At 29.4% G+C, this 20,892-nt stretch overlaps 1 protein-coding gene across 2 annotated transcripts; it reads left to right on the forward strand.

Moving 5' to 3' along the window:
* The first annotated feature begins 1,133 nt into the window (after positions 1-1,133).
* On the forward strand, positions 1,134-2,528 carry LOC123230071 (protein EPIDERMAL PATTERNING FACTOR 2). Of its 2 annotated transcripts, XM_044656174.1 has the most exons (4): positions 1,134-1,544; positions 1,659-1,813; positions 1,994-2,073; positions 2,162-2,528. In XM_044656174.1, the coding sequence occupies exons 2-4, from the start codon at positions 1,711-1,713 to the stop codon at positions 2,354-2,356; spliced, it is 378 nt and encodes a 125-aa protein (XP_044512109.1). In that variant the 5' UTR covers positions 1,134-1,544; positions 1,659-1,710; the 3' UTR covers positions 2,357-2,528. The 2 variants fall into 2 exon arrangements, with proteins under 2 accessions (XP_044512109.1, XP_044512108.1); XM_044656173.1 differs by lacking the exon at positions 1,134-1,544 and having other exon boundaries at positions 1,577-1,813.
* The last annotated feature ends 18,364 nt before the right edge of the window (positions 2,529-20,892 follow it).

Genomic DNA, 20,892 nt, shown 5'->3' on the forward strand with positions numbered 1-20,892 from the left:
GTTTTACAAATACTATTTTCCAACAGTAAAGTAGTCATTATAAAACGATTAATTTAATTTTTTGTCAATTTTTTCTATAAATACCACATTATTTTTCTTCATTTTTTCCATCACACCCCATTATTTTCAATTCTCTCTTGTTTCTGTCAACTCTCAAGCTCACATAATCTCTCCCAATGTCTCGTTTATTTTTGTTTTGATTTTATTTTAAGATTTATTCAATATAGTCAATTATATTTCAGTCATCAGATTTATCTTAAAATAGATCTAAATTTAAATAAAATTTATCCTTTTGATTAATTTAATAGTGCAAAAAATTCATACATGGATTAATCATACAATGCATAATGGATATTAGTTTTAGATTTAAGCTCTTCATTTGGTGAATTTATAAATTATTTATATGAAATTATGAATGAAAATGATAAATTTGATATTCTTGAATGGTCAAGAGCAGATTAAAAAACTTATCATATATTTTCTGCTATGACACAAAATTTATTAATGTCTCTAATTTATATTATAGCATTCTAATAAACCTTTAATGCATGTGAATATATATTGTACGATAAAAGATCAAGGTTATATTCAAGTGTTGTTGAAAGTATTATATGCATGAAAAAACTGGGTGATGAGAGATTCCATGATGCAAAATCATATTGCCGTTGATGTATCGGAAGATTTAAAAAATTTAAATATTGATAAAAGTTAAAATGTATGATAATTGTATTTATCAGTTTATTTTTCTATATAAATCATAAATTACGTTTATTTTATTGGTTTTATTTTCATTAGTATGTGTAATCACATGTTGTCCCATCATGTGTTGTAATAGCGTCAACCAATCAAGAGATGTCCCATCATGTTGTAGGTCATGCCTCAGACCTTTAAATTTTGTAGGTAGACAGAATCCGTGGCATGATAAACCATGCTAATTTCGATCTGACTTGACACAAACCGTTGCCAACCCTAAGATATTGGCCGCTCACAAGATATTTGTCTTGTGGCAACTAGACGTTGCCAAAAATACAATTATTGAAGAGTGAGGTTTACCGCACAACAAAATCAATTGTGAATGTATACAAGTATAGATTTAGTGATGGAAATGAAAGCAAGCTGATAGTTTGGAACATCAAACAAACATGAGATGAGAGCGGTAAATTAAGAGAGAGATTCATAAAAGCTTGGAAGCCGCATTGAAACGTTAATGCAATAAATGGAGAATTTGAAGTTTGAAGTTCATTTAAGACTAAACCCCAAGGACCTCACCCTTCACGTTTATGTCAGCCCTTCTTCCGGATCGCTTTGTATTTCGAATTTATAACCTGCCAAGCTGTCTCCACTCGTGAACCTCCTCTCCTGAGATTATTACTGGTGCTTTGTTTCTACCGGAGAGTGTGAAGAGATGGAAATATTCACAATAAATGCAGTGCACTTTGAAGTTTTAAAGTTCCGAAAAAATAGGGGTCTGCGGAGGAGGAGTGGCCAAAACTTGTGAAAACCTTTGAAAAGGAAGCCGTGGATCATGTGATCGTCTATCACCTGTACCTTCCTTGTTCATTTATAACTCCTCTGTTTTAACTTGCATTTTGTTTATATATACATCTTCATTCATCATCCTCCCTCACCGCATACATTCATACATATTTCTTTCACAGAAAATCCCCACTTCTTCATTATTTCTTTGGTAACGTTCTTATCATAGAAAAGATGATGAAGCTTTTGCCCAATGGAGCTCGTTGTTGTTTGGCTGTAATGATGCTCTTCATGTCGCTTATTATTGGTAGGAGCCTCCGCTTGTCGCCTCATCATGGTAAATATTACATCACCTTTCTTTTTTTTGCTCTCTCTCTCTCTCTTTTTTTTTTTTCTGTTTATCATGTTCATAATTTTTTTTTCATGAACAAATAAGATGGGCCGTTGGCCCGGCCCAATAGTTTCTGGGTTATTTCGTTAATTACTTCAAACTTTTCTTTTTTGTTTATTTTGCAAGATATTTCTGCCACCTCGAATGAGAAGGCTGCAGCCTCCACATATGATGATCATCAAATCCAAAACCATATGTACCCCAAGGTTGGAACTTGGATTGATTTTACTAGATTTGATTTTGTTAAGTGTAATAAATACTAATGTTAAATGAAAAGCTGTAATTCATTTTCAGGAAAGAGTGAGGGAGGAATTAGGACTGGAAGTGTACCCAACAGGGTCAAGCTTGCCAGATTGCTCCCATGCCTGTGGACCTTGCTTTCCATGCAAGAGAGTTATGGTGAGCTTCAAGTGCTCCATTGCAGAGTCTTGCCCAATTGTTTACAGATGCATGTGCAAAGGCAAATACTACCATGTTCCCTCCAATTAATTTCACTATAAAGTTTGTGTGTATAGTAGAATGAGTGACTAGTTTTGTTCCCGAGTGTCATTAGGACTTTTAATTTTGTTGCTTTTGTATTCTGCGCTTCTCTATTAATTTTAATTGGTTTTATTTCACTAAACAAATTCGCCAATTAATCCCCTTGAGTTATGAGATACAAGCAAGGTGTTGTTATGAGATACAAGCAAGGTGCTATTAATTAATTAATTATTAATTAACAAAATAATGTTATAAGCATAAATCTAGCAAGATAACATTTTTATGACAGAATAATCTGAAACCCATTATTACAAATCAATTTTTTTTAGGATTTTTATGAAAATATAATCGCAAACCCATTATTAGATATTTATTTTTTGAGTAAGTAAATTGTTCATAATTCAAATGATGAAAAGTTTTAACATAGACTTTGATGGAGCTTTTATTAGGGATATATTATTATTAATAATTTGATTTCATTCATAGATGTAATCATGAAAATGACAAGGGACAAAATAAATAAATAAATAAATAATAGAGGCATGGCAAAGTAAGAGTTGAAAGTATAATACTTTGGTATTTAAATGCAAGTTGGAATGAAAAAGCATATTTAGATTTGTTGACATTCAAGTAATTTCTAGTAGATGCTACCATTTGACAAGATTTGCTATAATTGTTTGTTACAAATTTGTTTTTCTATATGGGAGGGAGTAGGGATGGCAATTTGGGCCCGACTTTAGGGGCCCCGACCCTCCCCGACCCTAACGAGGAGGGGATTCCCCGATAAAAACGGGGAAAGGGGCGGGGATGGGGATAAAAAAAATCCCCGTAATCGGGGACGGGTCGGGGACGGGGATACATGTGTCCCCGCCCCTCCCCTCCCCTCCCCTCCCCTCCCCTCCCCTCCCCGCCCCGCCCCGCCCCGCCCCTCCCCTCCCCATCCCCGCCCCGCCCCGCCCCGCCCCGCCCCTCCCCTCCCCATCCCCTCCCCACCCCCTAAATCTAATATATTAATATAATAATTTATAAACTATTAAGTTTTAGAAAATTTTACATTATGATTTATTAAAATTATAACTTTAATTTTACTAATTTTTGAATTATCAATTATTAGTTTTTACTAATTTCTAAACTATTAATATAATATATTAAAAAAACCTAGAATTTCATTATCATAAAATGTAAATGTACCAAATTAATTTTATTTCAACTTCAAAACTTAGTTAGTCAATCCACTAGGTTTTACACACAAAAAATAATAAATTATAAACTTAATAAAATCAATTGAAGTGAATGAAAAGTATTAAATTTAATGTTATTATAAAATTACCCTAAATCACATACATGAAGAGCTACTAATGAAGAGATTGATTATTGCATATTGTTAGATTTTATAAAAACTTTATATTTGAACTAAAATAACAAAGAATATTTTATAGCTCTTGTAGCAAATGATAGTTTGGAAAAATATGATTTATTTTATTTATTGAAATATATAAAAAAATTAAAATTTATATTTATGGGTATGGGGAGGGGATTTTTCCCTGCGGGGACGGGGCGGGGACGGGGCGGGGATGGGGAGGGGATTTTTCCCCGCGGGGACGGGGAGGGGATTTTCCTTTGCGGGGAGGGGATGGGGATTATTTTTTATCCCCGCAACGGGGACGGGGCGGGGACGGGGATTGATATCCCCTACGGGGACGGGGACGGGGATTGATATCCCCTCCCCATTGCCATCCCTAGGAGGGAGCCACCACTACTTTAATTTTAAGTTTCTTCACAACTTTTACTTCCAATTTTTATATGAAATAGAATGGGAAGAAGCTCTATTTTAGGGTCAAATTATAATCCTAAAGATAAAAGTTGAATTTCTCCACTTAGGACTAAATTGTAAACTCTTGGAAACTAACTTTCATCCTATTTGTTCTTAGGCCAAAAAACTTGTTCCCACCCAAAGTATAGTGAAAACTCAAATTGACTTTTTCCGACATGTGAAAACCTAAATACTCATTTATAAATAAAATTTTGTTAAATAACTCAATTAAAATTAAAGATAAAATCGTTATTTAACAAAAATATTTTAAATATATAAAATTTATTATATTTTCTCCCATAAGTTTTAAAAACTAACAACTTCACTCTTGTCTAAAGTTTTCAAACTTTGAAAATTAGCATTTCCCCCAAACTTAGGTTTTCTTCCTCCCCACTTCAGCCGCCATCTTTAGTGAACGACGACTGATCTTTCTTCCCCCTGGCAATACCACTCTGTTCGAAGCCCTTTCCTCTTAAATGAAATCCAGATGTCCTTTGTCTAGATCAAAAAATCTATACGAAGAAACCCTTCCAAATGAACGACGTCTAGATTTTTCGATGTAGACATCATTCGAGGGCTTCAACCCAAGAGACATCATCGAGAGAAAGAAAGACCGACCTTCGTTCGCCAGAGTGGGGAGAAAGAAAACCCAAATTTTTAGGGGGGAATGCTACTTTTCAAAGTTTGAAAATTTTAGGCATAGTAAAATTGTTAGTTTTTTAAAATATGGGAGGAAATTATAATAAATTTTATGTTTTTATTTTTTTTTGTTAAATTACAGTTTTCCCCTTAACTTTAATTGAGTTTTTTAATAAGATTTTATTCTTAAATAAGTGTTTACATTTTCGAAAGTTAGATAAAATCATTTTAGATTTTTACTATATCTTGGATAAGAACAAGTCTTTTGGCCTTCTTGTTATTATAAAATACTTTTATTTCATAAATAAGTCTTATACTATAAATGAAGTTAGACAACGAATACCTAATTATCGTATCAAAATTTTCTTAATATTTTGTACTTAATTTCTCGAAGTTCCTATTGCCATATGTCAACCCAATTTAACATGTGGAAAAATTTTTTTTCTTTTCATAGGTTGGCAAAATCAAAACAAAAAGTGTTTCTAAATTTTGCTTGGAAAAGTCAAAAATGGCATTTTGTTTTCTAAAAAAAAAAAAAAAAACTTGTAAAAGAGTTATTAAATTATCATGAAGCTAAAAACTTGCCGGTCAAATTGTAATGTCAATTCAACTGAGGTTAACCAAAACTATAGCAACCACATCATGAAATTGAAATTGAAATAGAAACTAAATTTTGATTTGCCTTGTTTTCACAATAAAAATGATAATTATAATAATAATGCTACTAGGAAACCATGAAATAATCATAAAAGTTATATATATATATATATATATATGAAGTTAATAAAATATAAGCCCAAAAAATTAATTTCCATCCGAACTTTCATAAAAGCTTATTTCCCACCCAAACTTTGATAAAAACTAATTTTTCACCCTTAAGGTTTGAAAAATCTATTTATTTATCTGTTATTCATTTTCGTCAATAAAAATGGTTTGGTTTTACTAAAAATTTCTAATTTGTTATTTTTAGTGAAATTACAATGTTGACCTAAGCACTTAATACATATTTCAATTATCAATATATCTTTTTTATTGAAATTACAAAAATATCACTAATCCCCATCATTGATAATAGTCGTTGAGAGAGAGTGTTGTTTTTAGAGGTGATGTTGACCAAGTAGAAGCAATCGAATCAACCATGAAAAGGAAGGGATCATCTTTAGTAAAGATGGGGAAGTCATAGTGGAGTAAGAGGGCATGGTCATGATGGCAAAGAAAGATCAATAAAGGAGAAAGATGAGACACAATATTGATGAGAAAAGGGACACCAACAACAACAAGAGAGATGTTGACATGGTTGTCATTGACAGAGAGGCAAGCTAGCCTCAAAGTGTTGTGGAGGCTATATCTTACCTTTAAATGTATTAGTATTGATAGAAGTGATATCTAACATCTAGGAAATCTATTGTGGTTGGATATGATCAAATATAGAAAACCGATTGAGTCTATTACTAGTGGTGATAAGGGACAAAAAAGAAGGGGAAAAGAAAAAAATAGAAAAAGTGAAGAGAAAAAGAAAATAGAAATATTTTGTGCAAAATGACTTTCTTACTTTTTCACGAAACAATTTTCGTTAACAATTTTCTTACTCCACCAAATAGGTTTTGGTTGTAACATCTTCAAATCATTCAGAAATTTTATCTTTCCATGAGCCAGTTAAGAATACATATAGTTACGATCTATCATCTATCATATCCAGAATATATGCAATCTTCCTTATACAATAAACACTATTTCCATATTATATGAAGATAATACGACATTTATTGCCCAAATTAGAGGAAAATGCATTAAAGAAGATAAAACCAAACATATCTTCTTTTACACTCATGAGCTCTAGTAGAGCCAAGAGATTGATATCAAACAAATACGATCTAGTGACAACCTTACAGATTTGTTCATCAAGACATTACCGTAATCAATATTTGAAAAGTTAGTATATAACATCGGCATACAATGGCTTAACAAGCAATTGAATTAATCCTGCTACAATCAAAGGTAGCATTCATCAAAAGGAGCACTTATTAGGGAGCGCAAATTGTTTAAGTATGTCACATATTAGACAAAATGTACACTGTATTCTTTTTCCCTTCACTAGATTTTATCCACTAGGTTTTTTTAGTAAGATTTTTTATGAAACAATTTATTTCATTAAGATATTACTGATATCAATATTTGAAAAGTCAGTGTATAACATCGACATACGACGGCTTAACAAACAACTAAATTAATCTCACTATAATAAAAGGTAGCATTCATCAAAAGGAGCACTTATTAGGGAGAGAAAATTATTTAAGTATGTCACATATTGGATAAAAATCAAAACAAAAGAATGCAATTATTTAATGCCCTGTAAAGTGGGGTTAGACGTGCTTAAATTGTTTCATTAAAAATCTTACTAAAAAAACGCAGTGGGACAAAATGTGCACTGTATTCTTTTTCCCTTCACTAGATTTTATCCACTAGGTTTTTTTAGTAAGATTTTTTATGAAACAGTTTGTTTCATTAAGACATTACCGATATCAATATTTGAAAAGTCAGTGTACAACATCGACATACGATGGCTTAACAAATAACTAAATTAATCCCACTATAATAAAATGTAGCATTCATCAAAATGAGCACTTATTAGGGAGAGAAAATTATTTAAGTATGTCACATATTGGATAAAATGTGCACTGTATTCTTTTTCCCTTTACTAGATTTTGTCTCACTGTGTTTTTTTAGTAAGATTTTTAATAAAACAATTTAAACACGTACAACCCCACTTTACAGGACATTAAATAATTGCATTCCTTTGTTTTAATTTTTATTCTACTGAGTTTTTCCTCAATAAAGTTAATGCAATTACCTGTAAGTAATAAAAATTCAAAGGAGAGTATTACATAACATGTGGTTTCCCACCATGTGAACTCAATAATGGTTTTGGTGGCTAATTGATTAAATCCATTAATTAATTAGGCACAAATTTATTACATTAAAAATAAAAACAATTAATGTGTTAAATGAACACATTTAAGGGAATTGGGAGTTAGTCAATTTTTTGGTCATGATGGGTAATGAAGAAATATTATATATAACTTGTTTTCAGAGGTACAATTCTCACATCATTCTCTTTTTCAATAAAAGCATAATCACTATCCCAATTTCTTTTACGCTTTCGTTTCTCCTTTTATCACAAAATTTCAATCATATTTATATAACACACACACACACACACACACATATATATATATATATATATATATATATATATATATATATATATATATATATATATATATATATATAAAATGACAAGGCAATGCAAATTGACTTATACATCATAAATCATAATAGAAGTTATGAAATATAGGGCCAAACAACTATTTTCCACCCACACTTTGATAACAGCTTATTTCCCAGCCAAACTTTGATAAAAACTAATCTTCCACCCTTAGAGTTTGAAAATTTATTTATTTACCCTTCATCCATTTTCGTTAATAAAAATGGTTTGGTTTCACTAAAAATTTCTAATTTGTTATTTTTACTGAAATTAAGATGTTGACCTAAATACTTAATACAAATTTCAATTATCAATATATCATTTTATTGAAATTACAAAAATATCATTAATCTCCATCGTCAATCATAGTCATCGAGAAAGAGTGCTAGTGTTAGCAGTGGTGTTGACTAGGGTAGAAGCAATTGAATCAGCCATGAAAAGGAAGGGATCATCTTTAGCAAAGGTGAAGAAATCACAGCAGAGTAGGATGGCATGGCCATGATGGTAATGAAAAATCGATAAAGGAGAAAGATGAGGCATGATAATGATAAGAAAAGGGACACCAACAACAACATGAAAGACTCTGACATGGTTGTCATTGACAGAGAGGCAAGAGCTAGCCTCAAAGTATTATGGAGGTTGTATCTTGCCTTAAAATGTATTAGTGTTGATAGAAGCCATACCTAACCTTTGGCAAATCTATTGTAGTTGGATATGGTCAAACATAGAAAATTGATTGAGTTTATTACTAGTGGTGACAAGGGAGAAAAAAGAAGGGGTAAAGAAAAAATAGAAAAAGTAAGAAAATAAAGAAAATAAAAATTTTTGTTCAAAATGACTTTCTTACTCTTTTACGAAACAATTTTCATTAACAAAAGTGGATAATAAGTGAACAAATGAACTTTTTAAACTTAAAGAGTAGGAAATCTTTGTTTCATCGAAATTTGAGTATGAAATGGTCATTCAACCTACAATAAAATGTTACTCTTGTATTGTTTAGCTATATTTTCAGAGTTAAATTAGACGTTATCCAGTGAAAGGGCCAGTATGGGTCAACTAGTGGTCAAACTGGTGAATTGTTTTAATAAATATTCTAAAAGATATAAAAAAAAAATGTATAATTAGTCATTCAATATAAAATCCAAATTGTATTAACTTAAAAATGAATTTGCATAATAGCATACACATTATATTGATTGATAGTTCTAGCGGTTACAAAATTGTAGATTTTCGAATAAAATACAAAATATAGTTTAAATATAAAAAATAATAAACCAAACTTGGTGTGGCATGGTGGTTCTTCCTAGTTTAAGCAATAATTCTTTTAAAAAAATTATTATTTTTTTATTATTCAGTCCAATTTTAAAAAAAAAAACAGTATTTCAAAGTTATATATGCTTTTATAGTAACAATTGAATTATTGTCTTAAAGGAATCTTGCTCAAGATGAGTGGGGGTGTATATGAAATTGACTAACACTCTAGAGGTTACACAAATATGACCAATATCATATGTAAATTTAAACACTAAAATACCATCAAAGATCCCTAATGCATTCTATAAACCAATATCCAACCAGCCCCCACCATTTTTATAAATTTACTTTTCACACTATTCACATTCAAACTTTAAAATTATAAATTAAGGAAGAAAGTTTGTTAAAAAAAATATATTTATATGAACATTAGCTTTTAGTTTCATTTATATAATGATTATATATTGTTATTTGGTGAGTTGTCTTGATTTTATAAGTTTGAATTGCATTTGCTAAGCATGAAAATTGAGATCAAGTTTGTGACACATTAGGGGCCTAATTGATATTTGCAATTCATTGATTTTATATTTTATTTTTTCATGTGGGCACCTATATGAGATTTTACGGGGGTTTAGGGATATTTTGTTAGGTTGTTGCCAAAGTGAAAATTGATCATGCAAAGTAAGCTTGGATATGATCCGGGTTGACTGACTCTCGAAAGCTAATTCAATTCAATTTAGCTTAACTCAAATTCATTTAATTCAAATTCGAACCAAACTCGAGCTAGATGATTTGACTCATTTTTAATTCAAACCGAATTTGAGTTAAGAGATATTCGACTCGAATCAATAGTTAAAATTTGTGGTTTGATTCAGCTTGAATTGATAGTTTGAATTTATAACTCAATTTGGTTTGAATTTATTACTCGAATAAAAAATTTTGAATATTATTTCTGTAAAACGATATCTTTTTGTCAGTGAACCACAAACTTGAGCCACAATTTTGAGTCACACATTCAAGCTATTAATTCGAACTATTAATTCAAATCGAATCGAGCTACAAATTTGAACAATTGATTCGACCTATTTAATTAAGTCAAATTCGAACCAAATTGAGCTAAGTCATTTTTTATTTGAATCGAACTCAAGTTTGACTTAATTTTAGCTTAACAAACTCAAGTTGAACTCGAGCTGAAGCATTTTTTATTCGAATTGAACTCGACTCAAGGGATGTTCAAGCTTGACTCGATCTGAATCCACTCTAATGCCAAGGCTAAATTTTGATATTTTACCATATGAGAGTTTACGGATGTTTTACATACAAGGGGGTTGATGTTGTCCACCATGCATGCCAAATAGGCAATATGTTAGATAATTCAAGTTAAATGAAAATTTTTTCAAATTATTGAGTTATCTTTGGATTTTTTAATTTTTTGTTAAATAATTTACTTATAAGATTATATTAAGATTTTTTTTTTATGTAGTCAAATAGTAAAATTAATTAATTAAATTATCTTTTAATTGATCATATTATCGAATAATGAAATTAATTAAATTCGGTAATTAGGTTATTTATTATATATATTGTTAAATAATAAACTCCAAAGTCTATGATATGCAACTCATGATAGCGTCAACTTGTGTTATCTAGAATGATATGATAAATTCTCCACATGGCAGGATATTTTTGAAGTTTTAAAAGTCCTCCCCACAATTCAAGAATTGAAGGGCATATATCATGCGGTCAAATTAAACACTCTGAAATCAACCTTTTAAGCATAACCAGACACAATAGATAAAGGATAACCATTACTCAATTTCTCAATCTGAAACTTATAGTGGAATTAAGACTAGAAAAGCAAGACCAGTGACCAGACAATATCAAATTTACAATTTATACAAAGAATGATCTTCTGCCTTTATTATGAGAGGGGGGTCCAACCAGATTTCATATCACGATATTTTCATATCGATTATTCAACAAAGATGTTAATTTTCACGTAAATAAAATGTCATTGAAGGGCATATATCATGCGGTCAAATTAAACACTCTGAAATCAACCTTTTAAGCACAACCAAACATAATAGATAAAGGATAACCATTACTCAATTTCTCAATCTGAAACTTATAGTGGAATTAAGACTAGAAAAGCAAGACCAGTGACCAGACAATATCAAATTTACAACTTATGCAAAGAATGATCTTCTGCCTTTATTATGAGAGGGGGGTCCAACCAAATTTCATATCACGATATTTTCAAATTGATTATCCAACAAAGATGTTAATTTTCACGTAAATAAAATGTCATCAATATAAACATTATTTTTTCTATTTAAACTTAAAATAATAGGTCAAAACCCAAAGAAAAAGGAAGATTAAAACTAATATTTCCATCTAGAAAACTTCAATTGACAAGGAAGAGTGGGAGAAGAGAGAGAGAGAGGTGAAAACATATAAAATATTAGAAATATTGCAAATTATTGTACTATACAAAAATTAGTGAAAAATGCAGATATTTTAATTATTATTAAATTAAATTATATAAAAATTTTAGTGTTTTCTCTATCTGTCTCGATTCAATTTTATAATTATTTTGTATACTTATAACAAATTTACTTAAGGTTTTTTTAGACTTTAATGTTTGTTACTGTAACATATTTTATGTAAGACTTTAAATTATATACTATTGTAATATATTTTATATAAAACTCTTAATTACTTATATTAATAGGTGACAAAAAATCGTAATATCAACAGTCATTATACGGGAAAATTGGGTAAAATTTTGTTTTTAAATAGATGTAAATTAAAAAAAAAAAAAAAAGGGAAATCCAGTTGTTCAATATGAGAAATTTCGTATATTCGTAAGTAGGAGAAGAATCCAGAGATCTCGATTGAGACAAACGTTGAAGATCCAAAATTTTCCAATTTTTAATCTGTGGCCATCAAATAAAAAAATGGAATCAAACATGCAGACGGTTGCAGGCGATTAAGCTAGTTAAATTATGTTACATAACTTGTCTTGTTGTAAGATCGAAAATTAGAAGTGTTTTGCTCATAGATCTAAATCAAACATCATCATTGTTTTGTCCCCATAGTTCAGAAAAATTAATTTAATATACTATCAATAAAAAAAATCAATTATCAAATTTATTTTAAATTTTAATTAATTATTTTAAAAAATAATTATATTAAAGGGAAAAGGGCAATTTCCCACCCAAGTTTTATTAAAATGATAATATATACCTATGACAAATAAAAAATTCAAATATCTATCCAAAAAACACAAATACCTATCCAAAGTTTATTCTGTTAAGACACACTCATATATTTTATGTTAGGGTTAAGGGTAAATTTTTGATTTTATCAATGATATTAAAATAATTAAAATTTTATCTCATTTTTCCTTTAATTTAAAAAATTAATATTTTCTTCCTTGAATCAATTTTTAAAAAATTCACTTTTCCCCCTTAAAATCCAGTCATTTTCTCCGACAATGATTGATCAACGATGGAAGAGTCTTCGTCCAGAAGTCGTCCTCTAGACGACGATCATCGTCCAAGTATGACGATTATTCTCCAGATCTAAATGACAAGCATCGTTTAGATCTAGACTAAGTTTCATCTTCTAGATTTTTGGACAACGTTTCGTTGTCTAGACTGATCAACAACATCGTCCTCACTAAAGAACTCTCCGTCGTCCAGATCTGGATGATGAGGGTTGTCCAGAATGGACAACGAATGTCATTCAGATCTGAAAGATGTTTGCCATTTAACCTCCAACCATATCGATCGCTGATAGCCGAAGAGAGGGTGAAGAAAAAAATTAGGGATTTGGGGGGTGGGGGGGTTGGGGGGGAATCACTTTTCAAAGTTTAAGTATGAGAGTTAAATGTTAATTTTTAAAATCTGAGAAAAAATAAGATAAAATTATATATTTTTTAATATTATTATTAAATAATAATTTTACTTTTGTATTTCATGAAAAAGTTAACAATAGTTTAGAAATAAATGGGTATTTAAATTTTTTATCTATGAATATCTTTTTTAGATTGTACTAAAATTCGTCCTTTGACCTATATTAAATTAGTCTCATTGTCAACCAACTGAATTTCGTGCCTAACATGTCAGCTTGACATTGATGCATCCCTAAGTCATTAAATATTATATTAATTGGATAAGTGATTTAAAATTGTTGGATCCAAATTTTACATCTCATGGTAAAAATTGAGACGGTAAAAGAATTCATGTCATGGGGTAAATTTGAAAAACATATGGAATAATTGGTGGGTCTTTGATTGGACAATTTCCTTGGAAAAGTGGCACCATAATTTTCAACTAATTAATAGTAACTCCACAAAGGGGAGCTTGATTTTTAAATGTCAAATTTGAACTCATTTTTTTTTTATCAAATTTGAAATTTTGAAGAGCGCTCAAACTTTAAATTCAAATTATAAGCTTTTTTTAATTAAAATTAATTAGTAATTTAAACTGCAAGAGAATCCAAACTAAAGAGTGTTAACTTGTAAATTTTAATTAGTAAAATTTTCGAAAATAATTTTATTTTTTATATATAATTCAGAACAACTAATGCTTTCCGTTTAATACACGGACTCATTTTTGTGAGTTTCCACTCTCCAGCCAATCACAATCCGCCACTTCATGGCCAGATGGGCGTTTCCTTCACTTCACGGAAAGCGGTTGCATGGTCAATTACTGTAGTGCAATTGACATGAACAGCATCTGATTTGCCACGTGTCTTCCTCGTGTGACGTCTGGCCGGTAGATTCCAATCATTCAGCGTCCAAACAAATCAGCGCCCCCTAGATGAGAGGACTTTAGTTACTATGTTTTCAACACGTGGCGTGTTCCATCAATCTTGCCATGTGGCAGCATCTTGTGGTTAGCTTTACCAATAATTTTGTAGATTTATATATACAATAGTACTAGTTTTTTCAATTTCTGATAAATGTTTAAATTATTTAATATAAATTTGAATTCTCTTTTATTTGAAAAAAATTTGTTTGTTAATTTTTAAAAGGTTTCATGGGTTGTCAAGCTATAATATTTTTTTCTTTTTTAAATTATTTTATTTTATTTTTCACATTTAGCATATTAAAATATAATATTTAAAATCTTTAAAGAATCATTATGTTAATACTGGAAAATATGATGGATTTTAATCGGAAGAAGATTGTGAAGGAGGTCAAAAAGGGAAATGTGGAGAATTATAGTTTAATTAATAAAGAAACCTCGCAAAAAGTCTACGTTTTTCTATAAGAGACAAAGCCGACTTTTTGTTCAACAAAACTTTCAATTCAGCCGTTTTCAATTATTCCTTTTCACTTTCAAGGACTTCTACTTTTATTTATTTCCATTTGCCCAAAATTTCGCTTATTTCAAATCCTAACTCTTTTCTTTATAAAAAAAATTAAAATTTTTTATATAATACAAGTCGACAGTAACTAAGAATTAGATATAAGCCTGCTATCAATTAACAAAGTCTTTTTTCTTTTTTTTGCAAAGTTTATTTATTTTATTTTGGTGAAATTATTTATTTAAAATGTATGTATTTATTAAAAAAATATCACACCCCTATGAGTTATCAACATCTATAATAAAATTACATAAATCTTATTTTAAAAAATAAAATTATATGTATAAATAAATTATACAAATTTATTTGTATGAACCAAGGTGGCCAAATTACTCTATTATTTAAATTTAATAGATATGTTGTAGGTGAGTTTTTTTTTTCGGTAATTGGGAATTCTGCTCATTTTGTTAAACGAATAAACCTAGAACACAATAATCAAACCTACAACTATTATATCTGTATCATGTAAGTCAAGATTTTATAAGCATGATAGAGACTCAAACTCAAATCGTTATCTTAAACGTTCTAATATTCTATCATTTTTGTTAACTTTGGAGTTATGTTGTGGGTTAGTTTTTAGCTGTTGTACAAAATTTTTTTCTAGTTGACTTCTCCTATTTCCAATTTATTGGTTGTAGTGGATTTAATATTATAGATGCAAATTCTTAAAAATAATCTAAATTATTGATTTAGAAATCCCTTATAAATTTTAAATAAAGATGACAATTTTAATCTGAATTTAGAAACTTTGATCCTAACAAAGAGGAGATTCTCTGATAGAAATGAGATAGAAGATAGGGACGAAAAAAATTTCCTTAATTGGGGATGAGCCAAAGATGGAAATACATATATATCTCTTTCCCGCCCTGCCCCTATCCCCATCCCACCATTTTATATTAATATATTTACTTAAAACACTAATATAATTTTATAGTTTTAGATTAATTATATTTTTTAAATTTATTTAGAGTTTCGTTGTACATATTAAGATGATTAATATATAATATTTGTAACATTTGAAATAGTGAGTTAATTTTAATTTTACTTAATTTTATTATTTAATATATTTATATTGTATTTAAGGGATACGAGGAAGAGACTTTTTCTCCTGAGTATAGGGAGAAGATTTTTTTCTACAGGAATGGGAAGGAGATAGGGAGGAGATAGAAAATCTTTGTCATCCTTATAACGAGAATGGATCAAAGATGAGGATTGATATCCCTTACGGAGACGAGAACGAGGATGGAGACGGTGATTGAAATCTTCTCCTTGCTACTTCCCGTTGCCATCTCTACTGTTGAAGGAAAAAAAATCAGAGAATTTACTTAGTTTTTGTTTGTTTTTATAATAATTTCATCCATTTATAAGTGTGTATGGAGATACTTACAATTAATATTTTTGTTGGGAACAAATGAAATTAAAAGTATGAAAAAACATATTTATATTCATCACATCACATGAACATGTCATCAGATTCTCACCTAGAATTTTATATTTTCGGAGGGTATAAATTCATTTCATAAATATGAATTTTTAATTACTTGAAGAATGAAAATAATGAAACACTGTTATATTTGTAAAATAAAATAAAAATATTTTATATCAACAAAAATGGACATTGAGCATGTATATAAATCCAATAATACTATAAAAACATTCTTTTTTATATGTTAATTTTCTAAAATATTAAAAACAATTCTATCTATGTTTTTTTAAATTTTACTAATTTTAAAAAGAATCTATAATTGTGAAACCCCGTTTCTATTAAATTTTATAGATGGATGATTTTGGGGATTAAAGTGCAAAGAATTAATTGTTTTTGGGTAGTCTATAAATTAAATAAAATACACGTTAAAATCCGCATAAAAAGTGGTTGAATGTATGTATTTACTAATGCTTGTGTATTTAGAAGCCGGCAAAGTATTAATTGAATTATACGAGCATAGGTAGAGTTGGTATAAGTATCAATAAAATGGATACAAGTAAAAAACGAATTGAATTATACGAGTATGAAGCATGAAGACTGATACTTCACTCTACGAGTATAGACAGACTCACCAGGGTACCCAATCTCGAGAAATTCTCATTCATTTTATACCTACGAAATTTGATTAATCAAAATTTTAAAACACCAATAGAAAGCTAATATAAAAGCCATACCTATAAAAACAAGTGCCCAAATCTAATACTAACCCACATATTTATATACAAATCCAAATTTATATGTACAAAATTCAAATAAAACTACAATAACAAAATAAAATATAAAGCAAATACAATATAAAAAAACTCAAATCAAAGTTAAAAAAAAAAAACAAGGAAACCAAAATAATAATTAAAAAACACTTTATAGAAGTTGTGCACTCACCAATTGGCCAATGTCTAGCAAATCAAATTCATCTCAAACCATTCTAAAAAAAGTACACAAAAAGGAAAAAACCTCATTCTCCAAGAACTAAGAAAGAAAAGGAAATGAGATTAAGTAATAGGTAGAGGAAGAAGATGAGAAAAGGAAAGGGAAGAGGAAAAGAAATGGAAAGAGGAAAAAAAAAAAAAAAGAGACAGAGAGAAGAGAAGAGAGGGGAAGAGAGAGCAAAGAGAGAAACTCTTCGGTTGTGGACAACTTCTTGTTTTTCCTTTGATTAGCAAGACTTCTAATTGCAACGGGGTTCCGATGACTTGGGAAAGGACAGAAAAGTTAAATTGAAAATGAAATTGAGAAGTCTCAGCTAGATGAGCGTGAAAAGAAAATACATATTTTAGTTAAAATAATTACTTTTAAATGCACAAGTATGCCTACCGACGTACTTGACCCATGTACAAAACCTTGATACCCATGGGTGCAAGACCAAATGAATCTAAAAACTTGAATTTCATATTTGTTTTTAGAACAAATATTGTCAGTAGAGTAATGCTAGATATACACATTCTTATATATATATATGTGTGTGTGTGTGTGTTTGTCAACATACGATTAAATATTATATTATTATTAATTCAAAATCACTTAATCATATCATAATATATTCATATATATACATATTTGTATATTAAAAAATTATACATATAATTTTGTCGATTGAGATTAACTTGCTCATTTACCAAGTATAATTTCTCGTTTTTCTATTGACATGGTTATTTGTTTCTACCAACGTTTGGTCTCTTTTTCCATTTTCATTTGTTAATTGGGATTTAATTATTTATGTCCCCTCCAATTTGTTTCTTAGTTTATGTCCAAAGAATATAATAATTCATGTTAATATTTTATGAATATTGAAATCGAAATTCTAGATGTACAATTTAAAAAATATGACATTAATAATGTTACCATGTGATTTTATTCGGCTTTATTGAGAAATTGTTAGATAGCATGTGTTTTAACTTTTTTTTTTTTATATTCATTAGGGATTTTTAATATTTTAGTCACATTTATTTTGCATTATATATATTTAATGGATTTTTAATAATTTATGATAATTGTTAGACATTTTGAAACTTGATAAACTTGAATAAACTTAACTCGCAATGTTATAAGTTATTTTTAATGATTGGTGTGGAAATAAACACAAAAATAGGGAGATTTTGGTGAAAAAATTTGAAAAGACACAAATAGTAAATTTGAGACATAATTTTTGTACGTAATTCAATTCGAAAGGCCTACAAGTAAGGTCCATTATACTACTATTCAATTAATGAGACAAGAATACAATATCAACAATAAATATTGAACTATTTGTTTTGTGTTGCTAACTTCAAATGGTTTCTTTTCCCAACTTATTATTTTGTATTTATAGTGATAGGGTTATATTACTTTTAAGATAATACAAAGATTAATGGCGCGATGAGTGTTGTGGTAGTTCTGAAATGTTAAGAGCATAATTACACTTTAACAAAAATTATTGATTTTTAAGAGGATAATTTGTTGATATAGGATATATTCATTTGATATTGGGTGATTGTTGAACTCGTGGTGAAGTTGATCTTTGTATCATGTTTCAAGGCTTCATGAAGTTGTTCTCTCAAGACTTGATCCCATAACTTGCAAGGTAGGAATGCTTATTCACTATGCGCTAGTCATTACCTTAAATTGTATTCATGAGTTAATTTCAAAGAGGAATTTTGACCACATAATGGTTGCATATAATTTTTTGACTTAAAATCACTGGAGCGCCTTGTGCACCTATCAAACAGATTTGACACTAGTCTAACCTAGTCTTTTTATTAGGATTATCAATACAATAGTACTTGATTATGTCAAATAGTGTATCAGAGTTATGGTAGATCGACATAATATTCTTCACTTTCAGATGTAGGAGAAGATATCTTGAAACATTGTTTGATTGAAGATTATAACCATTGGAATTGTAGCCATGTGGGATTGAGTTGTTGCCCAATCTAATTGTATTTTATCATTACCTCGAATATCAAATGATAAAATTCAAGGGTGACCTGAGATATATATTATTTTTGTGTTTTAACATTGATAAGATATCGGTTAATAAAATGACTTGATTACATTGTGATCATACCATTGGCAGATACAAAAAGGTTTTTTTTGTTGATTATCAATCATTTGAATAGTCATGATGTTTTACTAGCAACCAATCTTTGTCATTGTAGATTAATCACGATTTGATTTACTACCGACATAATAGAGAACCTATGAGTCACACAGAATAGAAGATTGATTGCCAAGATTGAGAAATTTTTGGATTATTACATATATTAAGAATGGTTTTCCCAAATACGGTGATTTCAATCTATATTAATGAGTGATTAAAGTTCAATCTATTCTGGATGGATTCAACACTCATTATTGGACCTAAGTGAAAGAAGTCAAAGCTTGAGAGTCTAAACATTAATGACTCAAAAGTTGAGAGGTTGGAATGATAACTATGAGATTTAACCTATGATTTACTTAAGTTGAGACTATAAATTTATAATATTTGAAGAGTTATTTTATTCTCTCTTGATGCTCTTAAATCACACAAAATCATTCACTTTTTCTCATGTGCTAGCACTTGTTAGCTCTTTGTAGGGAATAAGAGCCCCTATATGTGTTGTTAGGGAAACATTATCAAGTTGTTGAATGAGTTTCTAGATTGTGCTCGCCAAACCAATTATTTGTGCCATTGCTTTAGGAGGCTTGAGGAGTTACGAGCTAATTTTCCATGAGTGGTGGAGGTAATGAATTATGATGACGACTTTCATCACTAGTGCGATTGATGGTAGTTATACATCTAGTGACTCTTATATAGTGAGAAGCCATTGAAACATGAAGTTGGTGTATTTAAAAGATAGTGTATTCTAGAAAACAAGAGAGCTTATATTGGAAGGCCTCTCCTTCTAGCCTCAGTTATTGGAATGGAAATAAGTACCAATGAGAAGTATATCGAATTAGAAAAACTTAAATGCAAGGATATGAAAAGACACATAATGTAAATAAGAGGTAAACAACTTTTTACGTAGTTTGACCTAAAAAGATTGATAGTCTGTGTCTATAATACTGGTATTGAATTGATAAGACAAGAATACAATATTAGCAATAAATAATGAACTATTGTGTATTTGTAGCAAACTTTAGACATTCCATTTCTTTACTCACCGTTTGTGTTTGTAGTTGTAAAGTTATATTGCTTTTAAAATAATATAGTAACTAATGATGTGATGAGTGCTGTTGTTGTTCTGAAACGGTAGAAGCATAATCATAATTCAAATGTGATTATTGATTTTTAGAAAGATGATTCCTTGATATTATGAAAAATTCATGTAATATTGGGTCATTGTTGAAATCGTGATGAAGATAGTCCTTGTACCCTGTTTTGAGGCTTCTAGAAGATAAATTGTTCTTCTTGAGACTTGATCCCATAATTTATTTGCAAGATAGGGTAACACTTATTCGCTATCTATTAGTCATTATCTGAAGTTCTATCTGTGAGTTAATTTTAAAGATAAATTTTAATTACATAACATTTATATATAAATTTTGAATATTTATTGACTGATTTCTTTAGGAGTAGACAAAATTTATTCAAAGAAATTTCTAATATTATTGTAGATATCCCAATGACTACATAAAAAATAATTGAAGATTAACTTTGTAATTACATATAGGCAAAAATAAAACAAATTTATACACTATATAATTCTATTGAATCGATCTTGTATAAATTAATAAAAAACTTGTCAAACTGAACA

This window comes from Mangifera indica, chromosome 11 (genome assembly GCF_011075055.1).
Source record: "Mangifera indica cultivar Alphonso chromosome 11, CATAS_Mindica_2.1, whole genome shotgun sequence".
NCBI classification, from domain to species: Eukaryota; Viridiplantae; Streptophyta; class Magnoliopsida; order Sapindales; family Anacardiaceae; genus Mangifera; species Mangifera indica.

Coding starts and splice junctions, on each gene's coding strand:
- LOC123230071 (XM_044656174.1), top strand. CDS start 1,711: ATGATGAAGCTTTTGCCCAATGGAGCTCGTTGTTGTTTGGCTGTAATG. Junction 1,814..1,993: donor CCGCTTGTCGCCTCATCATG/GTAAATATTACA, acceptor TTATTTTGCAAG/ATATTTCTGCCACCTCGAAT. Junction 2,074..2,161: donor AAAACCATATGTACCCCAAG/GTTGGAACTTGG, acceptor ATTCATTTTCAG/GAAAGAGTGAGGGAGGAATT.